This window comes from Lemur catta, chromosome 10, assembly GCF_020740605.2.
Source record: "Lemur catta isolate mLemCat1 chromosome 10, mLemCat1.pri, whole genome shotgun sequence".
Classification (NCBI taxonomy): domain Eukaryota; kingdom Metazoa; phylum Chordata; class Mammalia; order Primates; family Lemuridae; genus Lemur; species Lemur catta.
In genome coordinates this window covers 1,504,477-1,517,488 of record NC_059137.1, presented here as the reverse complement: position 1 = coordinate 1,517,488, position 13,012 = coordinate 1,504,477, and the positions used below count along the sequence as shown (strand labels likewise).

Below are 13,012 nucleotides of genomic sequence, written 5' to 3'. Positions count from 1 at the left end.
ATATATATATAGAAAAAATTAGCCGGGCATGGTGGCGCATGCCTGTGGTCCCAGCTACTCGGGAGGCTGAGGCAGAAGGATTCCTTGAGCCCAGGAGTGTGAGGTTGCTGTAAGCTAGGCTGACGCCATGGCACTCACTCTAGCCCAGGCAACACAGCGAGACTCTGTCTCAAAAAAAAAAAAAAAAAAATTACCCGATGTGGTCCTCAGGATTTGAGCGTGGATTCCAGTCCCTTAAGCCAGCTTTGAAGAGCTGGAGCTGACGCTCACCCTGGCCACTCTGGGTTGCCATGGTGACCAAATTTGATGTGTGTGCCGCTTAAAAACGAAAGTGCTGTGTGCTGGTGGCTGCTGCTGTTCAGGAATAAGAAACCAGTTGTGCAGTGCTCAGACTGTGGGGAGGGGACACGGCTCCGCAGACCTGGGACTAAATGACTCAGGGCTCAGAAGATAGTACCTGCAAAGAAGTAAAAGGAGATAGGAGTGGAGAAAGAGGAGGGGAGCTGTTGAAAGTCACGCACTGAGGCTGTCTTGCCCTCAGTGCTTCGGAGCACCTGGACAGAGGGGCTTGCTGGCGTGTGGTGAACGTCCCTGGCATGGCTGGTGGTTTCAATGCCGGTAGCAGCGGGTTTTCTTCCCCAGCTGTTCTTGGAGGTAGCCAGAGGTGGGGAGAGCTCCAAAAGCATCCATGCGGGATGAGGCCATGTGCGCCCCAGCGCAGTCTCAGGGCACAGAGCATGTCAGAGACAGAGGGTCTTCCTCCGTGGGACCTCGTGTTTCCCAAATGCATCTGACTACAGAGACCCTCTTCCCTTTTGCGGGACGGCTCTTGGCATCACATAAGGCGAGTGAGGAGCTCAACTGGGAGGTGCTGCTCATAGACTTGCGCACTGTCTGGCAGAGTAGGCGGAACCAGCGGTGGTCCGTGCGGCTGCTGTGTGCGTGCTGCCCCTGGTGGTGGTGGTGTGGGAGGAGTGGTGGTTGAGAGTACACAGGATACTCCCTGGGTCAGAGTGTGTGGGTTCAGGGCTGGTTTCTGCTTTCCGTGACCTTGGGCATATCACTTACTGTCTCCGTGCCTCAGTTTTCTCGTTTGTAATGTAGGGACAGTAGTCCTGATTTGGGAGCATCGCGGGGACGTGAAAGTGTAATAACGTGTTTCATGTAAAGAGTCCAGTGCAGCCTGGTCCAAAGATGGATAACGGCCTGGTTGCCACCGTTCTGCCTCTGTCATGGTAACCGCAACACCACGCCTGGCGCTCTGCTCTGTAAAGACCATGGCCTTTGTTGTCACCTCTGATTTTCACATGAGAAAGAGGACACACTGGGCTCCCTCTCCAGGGCCATGCCAGCTGTGCCCACATGCCCTCTTGTCTGGTGTCACCAGGCACTGTGTGGTCCTAGCCTGACTACATTTCAGTTGCCCTTTAGTGTCAGGGCTTCCACACCAGCTTCTCACCGTTGCACGTTAGGAGAGTCGTCCTGCCGGGCCATGGCGGGTGGGCATCATGAAACGGCTTATTGCCCATGTCCCCCAAGTCTGCGGTGCTGTGGTTTGCTTTGTCAGTGCAGCAGACAGTGAAATTATCGACCAGCCTAGGACCTGTTTATGTTGTTGGTCGCCCATTTCATTGGTGCATGGACAGCGGCTCTTGTGTGCGGCGGCGTCCGCCTGGGGGTGCTCTGGAGACTCGAACATGCGATTGTGCTCACAAGGTGCTCTCTTCCTGGCTGCAGATAACATCCCCGAGGACCTCAGGGACCCTTTCTACATTGACCAGTATGAGCAGGAGCACATTAAACCCCCCGTCATCAAGCTTCTCCTGTCCAGTGAGCTGTACTGTCGTGTCTGCAGCCTCATCCTGAAAGGAGACCAGGTGGCCGCCTTACAAGGACACCAGTCTGTCATTCAGGCCCTGTCTCGGAAAGGGATCTACGTGATGGAGAGCGACGACACCCCTGTGACAGACTCTGACCTCAGCCGAGCACCCATAAAGATGGTGAGTGGCTTGTGGCCCTCGGGGCAGCCCCTGGAGCCGTGGGCGCCGTCTGTGTGCCTGGCGGCGGCGTGCTGGCAACACAGACCGGGCACTTTAGGCAGCAGGTGGTGTGCACGCGGGAGTGCGGCAGGACGGCAGGGTTTGCGTGTGTGCGGGGTGTGCTCTGATGTATGCATCTTTTTAAGTGCAAGATCGTTTTGGAAAATGGGGAAAGGAGCAGCTTGCCTTTAGCTCTCTTGCCCATTGTGAGTGCTCTGTGACAGCTGAGGTTGAAGTGAGGTCTAGTCAGAAAAATGTTGTAGGAAAGCTTTTTACCCATCATGTGAAGTACGATTGTTGAGCCCATTCTATTAGATTGTCAGATGCATACCTTAGAAGTGTTTCTCTGCCAGAGTAAATAAGTACACCTTCTCCTTCCCTAAGCACTCCGTGCCCAGTCTTTCTCTGAAGCCACGCTGCTGGCAGTTCTTCCCTGGAACGTACTAGGTCTTCTCCATTCTTGGTGCTCCTGCACTTCCTTTGTTCAGGTTGTCCCCGGCATTCTGCACCCTGTGGCTTCAGTCTCAGACTTTGTGGATGGTGTGTTTTGGGTGAAGAGAATGTTACTGTGTTCTGTGAGGACACGGCACAAGGATGTGGTTCGGTTTTACCCGCAGAGCGGTGGACTAGTAGCCAGAGCCCCTTGATGGGCAGGTGGCCTTGGGCAGGTCTCCCCTCTGTGCCTTTTCCATAGCTGCTAGCAGGATCATAGGAAGCCCACCACCGACTGGAGAATCTCACAGGCTGGTTAGGGAGATGAAGAAACGAGGACCAGGAAATGCTACACTGTGGGCCGCAGGGCTGCCTCCCTGAGAGGGTTCCCTGGATCCTGTCATCATAAGCTCTTTGGCCAACAGTGCCAGGCTTGAAATAGGACGGAATGCAGGTCTTAGATCTTAGCATCTCTTCACGCGGGAGGGTAAGAAACAGTGAGGCTGGAGTTCTGAGTCTGGGCAGATTCCCTGCACTGTCACCTGGTGGGAGAGGTGGTGTGGGGCTTATCGCTGTTGCCTCTGTCCCCAGAGTGCCCACATGGCGATGGTGGACGCCCTGATGATGGCCTACACCGTGGAGATGATCAGCATCGAGAAGGTGGTGGCCAGTGTCAAGCGCTTCTCAACATTCAGCGCCTCGAAGGAACTTCCATACGACCTTGAGGATGCCATGGTGTTCTGGATCAACAAGGTGGGTTCCTCCCCACGGCACGGCTGTGCGACCCTCCTCCCGTAGCCCATCCTCTTCTTCCCTGAGAGTAGCACATGTCCTCACTGTCACACTGAGACCCAGCCTCCCAGTCCCTTCATTTGGGGCTTCATTTTGCATAATCTGTGTCCAGAAATGTGTCTGCTGTCATCGAAAAACAAAGCAAACAGACGTTACTCCTTAATGTCAAGAACAGAGTGTGATAAATTTGTATTTGAAAATGCAGTACACGGTTATGGTTTAAATGGATAAGTTATTTTTATCTCATGTACCTACCTACAATGAAGGAATTTTCAACTTTAGAAGGCAGTTTGATAAAGAAAAAAATGGTGTCTTCTCAAATACCATTTTCTCCCTTTACATTTAGAAGCTTATAGTATAATTTTTATATGTAAAGAATGTTTATTTTTAATAGTATGTATAGGATTACCTTACCAAAGACTTTTGGGTAGTAAGCCTCGTTTTTTGCAAAACCATGTGCCAGTGTGGACGTTAGTAATGTGAAGGCCGTGGAACATGGCGCAGCCTGTGCGAGGCTGTGCTCGGGGCTCGAGTTAGGGTAGCTGCTTGCGTAGTTTGCTCGCGCAGAGTCAGGCCGGCAGCGCTGTTTGCTGACTCCCCTTAAAGGCCTCTCCCTTCACTGGGACAGGCAGGTCTTTCTGCTAGGGATTGGTAAAAGTTTGTGCTGTGATTTCTTCTAGGACAGTTGCCCTGCTCTTTAGTTGCTTTCCCCACCCAAAGTGGGGTTTGGGGATTCTAGTGGACAGACGGACGCCCTAAAATGTCATGACCCTGCCGTAAGGTAGAGGGCAGAAAGCCTCCGGGTTTCCTAGGACTCACTGGGGAGCTTCTGGGCCCTAGTGTGGACTTGGGCGCTGGGTAGGGCCGTCTCTGCCCCTCTGCCGCTGCCCGGAGGACGCCTCGTGGTGGCAGACACCGGGCGCTGGGCAGGGCCGTCTCTGCCCCTCTGCCGCTGCCCGGAGGACGCCTCGTGGTGGCAGGCACCGTGCGTGCTCCTGACACCGTGCGTGCGTGCAGGAGGCGTCGTCAGCAGGAATCCTGGTAAAAACGGTGTTCAGGACTGGTGCCCGTTTCCACGGGAGTCTGGGCTTCTGGTGATGCTCTTATCCTAGCAGAAGCTTATTATGGTCAAAAATTCAAATTTTAACTTCTTTAACATCTTTTATTGATTTTTCCTCTTACTATAAAAGATGACATGGTGATTATAGAAAATTTAGAAACTATGGATGAGCAAAAAGAACAAAATGTAAATTACCTAAATCTTACCACTTATGAAAATAGTTCACATTTTGATAAAAATTCCGATAGTTTTTGTTTGTAACACATAGACTTAAACCACACTGGAGGTTTACTGCGTGTTCTGTCGCACGCCGAGGTTTGCACCCAGTGCGCGCCGCGCGGTGAGCACCCGCCCGTCCGATCCCACGTCCCGCCCTCGCCCGGTGTGGAGGCCGCGTGGTCTCCTCCTGCGCTTTGCGGTCTCGGCGGTTTCCCTCAGACCACGGTCCTACCAAGGGATGGTTGTGACAAAAATGTTCATATTTAAGGACTTTTGGTTGTTTTTGGCCAAATCTGACCGTGCAGATTGTATCATTTTTCTCACACTGGTGGTCTGTGTAGGTCTCTTTTTACCCTGTTTTCTCACGTGTGAGCTATTATTAAAAATTGCTTGCCAGTTTGAAAGATGAAAAATAGTGTCTTTTTAAATTTCTTCATTCATCGGCAAAGTTGAACTTCAAAAAATAAAGTATGTGGCTATTTATCTTCTCTGGTAGATGGCTTGTTCGTATCTTCGCTCACATTCCTTTGGGGTGGGGGCATGTTCTTTTCTCCCCTGTTGGGTCAGGATTTTCATGTATTTGCTGTGTATTTATAAGTAATTTCCCAGGTTATTTTGCCTCTGTTTGTCTGTGGACTTGGCAGATACATACTTCTTCCTATACTCCAGAGGTGTCACTTTCCTCACATGTTTACTCTGTTCCTCCCCTTTTTTTTTTTTTGAGACAAGGTCTCACTCTGTTGCTCTGGGTAGAGTGCAGTGGCGTCATCCTAGCTCATTGCAGCCTCCACCTCCTGGGCTCAAGTGATCCTCCTGCCTCAGCCTCCCGAGTAGCTGGGACTATAGGCACATGCCACCATGCCCGCTAATTTCTGTCTTTTTTGTAGAGGTAGGTCTCACTCTTGCTCAGGCTGGTCTTGAACTCCTGGCATCAGGCAATCCTGCCGCCTCCGCCTTTCTCCAAATACACTGTATTTCTGGCTCCTGGCTTGTCACGAGTATGTCATCTACTGACTTAGGATTGTGGCAAATGATGATTATAGCTCGTGTGTCCCTCTACTTGCTGTCCCCATCTTCTAAGGTCACATTGACAACGCTGGGCACATCTGTGGTCAGACTTTATATTGCTATGATTAGGCACCTGTTTTCATAGCTCACATTCCTTTTCTTGTACGTGCTTTGTTTTTTCTGGAGTTAATACTTCAGTTTTCATGATCTTTTCTTTTTTTCTCATCCAATAATTAAATTTATATTCAATGTTTTCCACGTTTTGCTATTCCCTTGGCATTTCCACATGAATCCAAGTTCCTCACAGTTATGGTCCCCTTACATGGCTGCTCTGACCTTGGCCGAGGTATGGGCTCTGGGCGCAGCTGGCCGAACGCCCCCCGTTCCTTGCGTCCGGAGCCTCTTTGGCGTGAAGTCCCTGGTGTCCCGGCCGTGCACCCTGCGTCCTCTCCAGTGTGGATTCTCAGGCACCTCACGAGCTTCCCCACCTTCACCGTGCGGCCGGTTTTCTCTCTCCACTGTGAATTGGTGCATGTTTAGTAAGCTTTGGGTTCTTGTGAGGTTTTCCAGAGGGGTGAGTTTTTTCTCCAGCCTCAGTTCTTTGATGCCTAGTAAGATCTGCATTCCTTTTGAAGCTTTGGTCGTAGGTACCACGTTTCCAGGATTCCTGTTGTGCGTGTACATTTGAGTGCAGGTGTAAGCTGCTCTCGCATCCAGGTCTGTGAGGCCATTACCTTCTTGTGTTTGGCTCTGTGTCTGGGTGGTTTCATCCATCAGCTACTCCTGAGAGAATGGGCCACACGGCAGGCCTGTCGAGGGAGAGGAGTTTCTCTTTCCTTGTGGCATCACTCTGGGACTGTGTCCTGCCCAGCCTAGATGGCTGCTGCCTGGGTCACCAGCATGTCTGCCCTCCTGGGCTTCCCTTCCCTGCTGCGCTGGACTAGCTCACCTGCCTCCTCCTGGCCTAGGCCTTTGTCCCAGGTGCTTAGCTGAGAGCATCCGTGTAGTGCTGAGAGGATGCAGGAGCCTCCCTCCCAGCTCCCCTGCACACCTGCGAGGGGAGCCACTTCCCCTGCTCTGGGGGTGCTGCCCACTAGCTGTCTTCTCTCTTCAAGACCGAGGGGTCTGCTGTCTGGGTTCCCTGTCGCGTGTGTGACCTGGGCTCTCCTCCTTCCTGAGGGCTCTGAACGTCTGCCATGGACACCTTACTGGGGCTCTTGCTTTGGCTTGTTGATGCCCAGCCAGGCGCTTTTATCTGTGTTTAAAAGCGGTTTTGATGGGGTATAACTTATGTGTAGTACATGGATCCGAGTGAGTTTTGACAAGCGACTGTGTCTGTTTGACAGTCACCACGATCAAGGTAATGTTTCCGTCACCCTCAAAGAGCTCCTCTGCAGCTAATCCTGACCCAGGTAACTGCTGATCTGCGTCGTTCACTGTGGGTTAGTTCTGCCTTTTCCAGGTTTTGGTAAAAATGGAATCGCTTGGTATGGTATGGGCTCTCTCGCGCCTGGCTTCTTTCACTGAACAAACTGTTCTAGAGTTCGATCCATGGCATTGCGTCTGTTAGCAGTTTGATTCTGTCTGTGCGTAGTAGAATCCCATTGTGTGACTGTGCCGTAATTTGTCCGTCCACCTTCTGATGGGCACTGGAGTCTTTTCCGGTTTTTGCCTATTTTGAATAAAGCCACTGGGAGCATTTGTGTGGAAGTCCATGCAGTTCTATTTTCATTTCTTTGAGTAAGTACTCAGGAGTAGAATTGCTGGGTCATATGAGATAAGTATATATAACTTAAATATATGTTTATTTAAATTAAATTGTTAGGAGAAACTGCCAGTATATTTTCCAAAGTGATTGTACCACTTTAAACTCCCATTATCAAGATAGGAGAGTTTCAGTTGCTCTATAGTTTTGTCAACATTTGGTATAATCAGCCTCAATTTTAGCCATTTCACTCAATCAGTAGCAGTATTTCATTGTAGTTTTTTTTTTTTATATATTTTTAGCACCCCCCCATTGTAGTTTTAATTTACATTTTCCTATATTTGCATCATCTGTAGTCTTTTGTAAAGTGCTTATTCAAATATTTTGTCCAGTTTTTTACTGGGTTGTCTTATAACATTGCAAGAATTTAAAAATATATATATATTTGGGAATCAAGTACCTTGTCAGATGTATATATTGTGAATATCTTCTCCCAGTCTGGCTATCTTTTTGTTTCCCTAACGGTGTCTGTCAAAAAGCAAAGGGTTTTAAGTTTTTTGTAGCCTACTTTATCAGTGTTTCTTTTTATGGTTTGTCCTTTTGTTTCTGAAGAAGCCTTTACCTGCTCCGGGGCTGTGCAGATGCGCAGCTGTAGCCCTTGGACACCCCCGTGACCCACGTGGAGTTAACCTTTTGTGAGTGACGTGAGGGAAGAGTTGTTTCGTTTTTCCTTCATACAGCTAACACTTGTTAACCATTTGTGGAAGAAATTTTTCTTTCCTCATTGAATTATCTTGGCACCTTTGTTGAAAGTCAGTTAAGCCACATGCATGTGAGTCTGTTTCTGGGCTCTGTTCTGTTGCCCTGGTCTTTCATGCCAACCCCAGGCAGCCTTGATGGCTGCAGCTCATAGGAGCACTTGAAGTCGAACAGTGGAAGTCTTCGAACCGCCATATCCTTTGTGTTAAAAAAACTGTTTTAACTATTCTGGGTCCTCTGCGTGTCCACCAAGAATTTTAGAATCAGCTTGTCAGTTCCTACAAAAAATACTTGCTGGGATTTTGATTGGGACGCACTGAAGTTAGATCAGTTTGGAGAGAGTTGGCGTGTTATCAATATTGTGTCTTCCAGTCCGCAGACATGCTGTGTCTCTCCATTTATGTGCACTCAGTTTCTCTCAGCTGTGGTTTATAGTTTTTCAGGGTAAGGTGTTGGGTATAGTTTGTTAACCTTCTTCCCGTACTTCTCATGTTTTTGATTCTATTATAAGCTGTATTTTCCTAATTTCGTTTTCTAGTTGTTTGTTATCAGTCTATAGAAATGCAATTAGTAATTTATATATTGACCTTATATTTTGTGACCTTACTAAACTTATTTATTAGTTCTAGTGGCATTTAAAACATTTCTAAATATTTTCTGTATACAAGATTGTGTTGTCTGTGGATAAAGACAGCGGTACTACTTTCTAATCCATATGTTCATTTTTTTCCCAGGCGTGGTGGCTCACGTCTGTAATTCTTGCATTTTGGGAGGCCGAGGCAAGCGAATCACTTGAGGCCAGGAGTTCAAGACCAGCCTGGGCAACATAGTGAGACCCTGTATCTACAAAAAAAAAAATTAGGTAGTCTTGGTGGTGTGGCCTGTAGTCCCAGCTACTTAGAAGACTGAGTAGGAGGATCACTTGAGCCCAGGAGTTTGAGGCTGCAGTGAGCTATGATCATGCCACTTCACTCTAGCCTGGGCAACAGAGTGAGAACCTGCCTCTTAAAAAAAAAAAAAATTCCTCATTGCACTGGTTAGGGCCTCCTGGTATTGAATGAAAGTGGTGAAAGAAGATATTTTTGCTTGTGCCCAATCTTGGAGAATAATCATTTACTCCGTTACAGAGGTTAGCTGTTAAGTCTTTTCATGGATGCCCTCTTTTAGGACTTACCTTCTATTCTTAGTTTGCTTAGGGTATTTTTTTCATGAATACATATTGAACTTATCAGCTGGTTTTTCTGTATTTATTGAGGTGATTATATGGCTTTTCTTTTTCAGTCTGTTGATACAGTGAATTATATTAATTGATTTTTGAGTGTTGAACCAGCCTTTCATCCCGTAGGACAGATACCAATTGGTTGTGATTGTTACTTTTTTATATATTGATAGATTCAATTTCCTGACATCAGATATATTGTTGATGATTTTTGCATCAATGTTCTTGATGGATATTAGTCTGTAGTTTTTTTTAATCATGTATTTTTCTCATTTTGGTCTCAGGGTAATGCAGGGCTCAAAAAATGAGTTGGGGAATATTTTCTCCTCTTTGTGAGGTAGTTTGTGTATGGTCAGTGTTACTTCCTTACATCTTTGGTGGATACACTGGTAAAACCATCTGGGGCTGGACTTTTCTTAGTGGGAAGATTTTAATTATGCATTTAATTTCTTTAATATACATGTATTTAGATCTTCTATTAAATATTGTGTCACTTTTGGTGATTTGAACTTTGAAGGGATGTGTCAGTTTTATTTAGTTGAGTTTATTGACATAAACTTCCTATTATTTATTATCCTTTTTATGTATCTGATTTGTAGTGATATGTTCCCTCTGTTTCCTCTCTCCTCCCCCCCCTTTCCCTTGATTGGTCTGATTATGTTGTTAATCTAAAAATCTTTTAGTTTTTATTGATTTTTCTGTATTGTTTAATATTTAATTTCTACTTTTGCCTTTGTTGTCATTTTCACTCTATTTATTTGGGTTTGATTTGCTGTCCTTTTCTAGTTCAGGTGGAAGAGTGTTCGTTGAAGCCTTTGTTTATGTCTCACACAAGCGTGTTGATTCCTCTCAGCCGTGCATTTGCTGTGCCGTATGCGTTTTTATAGGTTGCTTTTTCATCATTCTCTTTAAAATATTTTCAGTTTCACTTGTGGATTCTTGTTTTATTATTGGGTTATGTAGAAGTTTGATGTTTAATTTGTAAATATTTGGAGGGAGGTTCTAGATATCTTTTTGTGTTTTGATTTCTGATTTAATTCTATTGTCAGAACATACTCTGATTTCAATCCTAAATTTATTGAGATTCATTTTATGGCTCACCACATGTTCTGTCTCACAGAACGTTTCGTGTGCACTTGAAAAGAATATGCATTCTGCTGTTTTAGGGTAGAGTGTTTTATGTGTCAGTTCAAATTGATTGTTGGTGTTTGCATCTCCTGTGGTAGTTTTTCTGACTTTTGTGCCTGTCAGTTACTCTCAGAGGAGAGTGGAAATCTGTGGTTGTAATTTTGTCTATTTCACCTTTCAATTCTGTTAGTTTTTGCTTTTTGTATTTTCAAAGTCTATTATTCACACAATTTTAGGATTTTTATATCTCTTGATGAATTACCCGTTTTGTCATTATGTGATGTCTCGCTTTATCACCAGTGATGATCCACGTCCCAGAAGCCTACTTCACTTAACATTAACGTAGCTGTGCCCACTTCCTTAAGAGTAGTGGGTACGTGGTGCAGCTTCTTCCTTTCTTTCACTGTTAGCCTCTTGGTGTCTTTCTATTTAAAATGAGTTTCTTACAGATACCATATGACAATCTCTGCCTTACTGTTGGAGTGTTTAGACCAGTCACATTTAATGTGATTATACATATGGCTGACTTTTACCATCTTGTTTGAAATTTTTTTTCTTTTTTGGAGACAAGAATCTCACTCTGTCACTCAGGCTAGAGTGCAGTGGCGTCATTGTAGCTCACCGCAGCCTCAAATTCCTGGGCTCAAGCAATCCTTCTGCCTCAGCCTTTTGAGTAGCTGGGACTACAGGCCCATTGCCATGAAGCCCAGCTAATTTTTCTGTGCTTAGTAGAGATGGGGTCTTGCTCTTGCTCAGGCTGGTCTGGAACTCCTGACCTCAAAGGGGTCCTTTTGCCTCAGCCTCCCAGAGTGCCAGGATTAAAGGTGTGAGCCACCTTGCCTGGCCTGATTTTTGTTTATCTCTTTTCCTTCCCTCCTTCCCTCCTCCTTTTCTTCCCTTCCCTCGAGAGGGACCCTTCCCTTAAGAGGGTCTTGCTATATCCCCCAGACCGGTCTGGAACTCTTGGGTTCAGGCAGTCCTTCTGCCTCAGCCTCCTGAGTAGCTGAGACTACAGGCACACGCCACTGAGCCCAGCTCTGTTTATCTCTTTCTGTCTTTCCTCTTTTCTGGCTTATTTTGGATTGAGTAATTTTTATTCAGTTTTATTTCCAGTATTTCTAGGGGTTACTTAAGGATCACAGTCTGCATCTTTAGGTTATCATAGGCTGCCTGCAAGTAAAGTGAGGCCATCTCACCAATAATAGAAGACATCACTGTTGCTCATTTTGCTGCAACCCCAGACGTCTTGTTTTGGCTTTCATCTTTAAAAGTAGTTAAAAATTGAGAACAAAAGTTATTAATATATCTATAGCTCCCATATTTTCTTCTTTTGTTGTTTTTCATTCCTTTGTGTTTATCAAGAGTTTCAAACTTCCTGGGGACTCTTCACATTCTGAAAAACTACCGTGGACTTCAAAGAACATTTTTTTTTTTTTTTTGAGACATAGTCTTGCTCTGTCACCCCAACTAGAGTACAGTGGTGTCATCATAGCTCACTGCGACCTCAATCAAACTCCTGGGCTCAAGGGATCCTCTTGCTTCAGCCTCAGCCTCCTGAGTAGCTAGGTCTACAGGTGCCACCACCATATCCTGCTAATTTTTTTCCTTTTTGTAGAGACGGGAGCTTGCTGTGTTGCTCAGGCTGGTCTCAAACTCCTGGCCCCCAGTGATCCCCCTGCCTCGGCCTCCCAGAGTGCTGGGATTACAGGCGTGCGCCAACATACCTGGCCTGAGCCTCTCTTTATGTGGTTACGGCCATTTGTATGTCTTCTTTGGGGAAATATTACTGATACCCTCTGCTCATTTTTAAATTGGATTATTGGTCTTTTTATTGTTGTTTTATTCTTTTATATATTCTGGATACTAGGTCAGTGAACTTTTTGCAAATATACTCTGTTATATTAAAATCCATTTATCTTCCTTGCATTCTTCTTGCATCTTTTACCCACCCATGATTTTATTTTATTTTTTTGAGACAGAGTCTCGCTTTGTTGCCTGGGCTAGAGTGCAGTGGCGTCAGCCTAGCTCACAGCAACCTCAAACTCACCGGCTCAAGTGATCCTCCTGCCTCAGCCTTTGAAGTTCCTGGGACTACCACGAAGCCCAGCTAATTTTTTCTATTTTTGGAAAATACAGGGTCTCAGTCTTGCTTAGGCTGGTCTTGAACTCCCGAGCTCAAGTGATCCTTCCTCCTCAGCCTTCCAAAATATTAGGATTATAGGCAAGAGCCACCGTGCCTGGCCATACCCATGATTTTGTAACATGCATTGGTCATTTGGAAAATGGTTTTGCTGAGTTATGTAGAGCTTCCAAATATTGTTGCATTTTGTGATACAGTATTAACGATTACATTCGTTGATATCACCACCAGTTTCATCAGAAAAGCCTTTACATACTACGTACGAAGCAACTGCCTTGTTAATACGTTTTTCTTCTACTTTAGGTGAATCTTAAAATGAGAGAGATAACAGAGAAAGAAGTTAAATTAAAACAGCAGTTACTGGAAAGTCCGGCTCATCAAAAGGTAAAGAGTAAATGTAATGTTTCTGGAATCCACTAAGTTACTGTTGCATTAATGCTGGTGCCCCTGGTAAAGAGTTACATTAGTTACTCCCACTTGTGCTTTATTTTACTCCCCGGCCTCTTGGATT

The 13,012-nt window shown here is 45.9% G+C and overlaps 1 protein-coding gene across 1 annotated transcript in view; it reads left to right on the top strand.

The window, feature by feature from the left end:
* The window catches only part of CAMSAP1 (calmodulin regulated spectrin associated protein 1), a 72,531-nt gene that overhangs the window by 17,464 nt on the left and 42,055 nt on the right, over window positions 1-13,012 (top strand). The window contains exons 2-4 of the mRNA XM_045562062.1: window positions 1,738-2,000; window positions 3,063-3,224; window positions 12,805-12,885. Coding sequence (XP_045418018.1) covers window positions 1,738-2,000; window positions 3,063-3,224; window positions 12,805-12,885 — 506 coding nt within the window. The remainder of the gene's footprint in view (window positions 1-1,737; window positions 2,001-3,062; window positions 3,225-12,804; window positions 12,886-13,012) is intronic.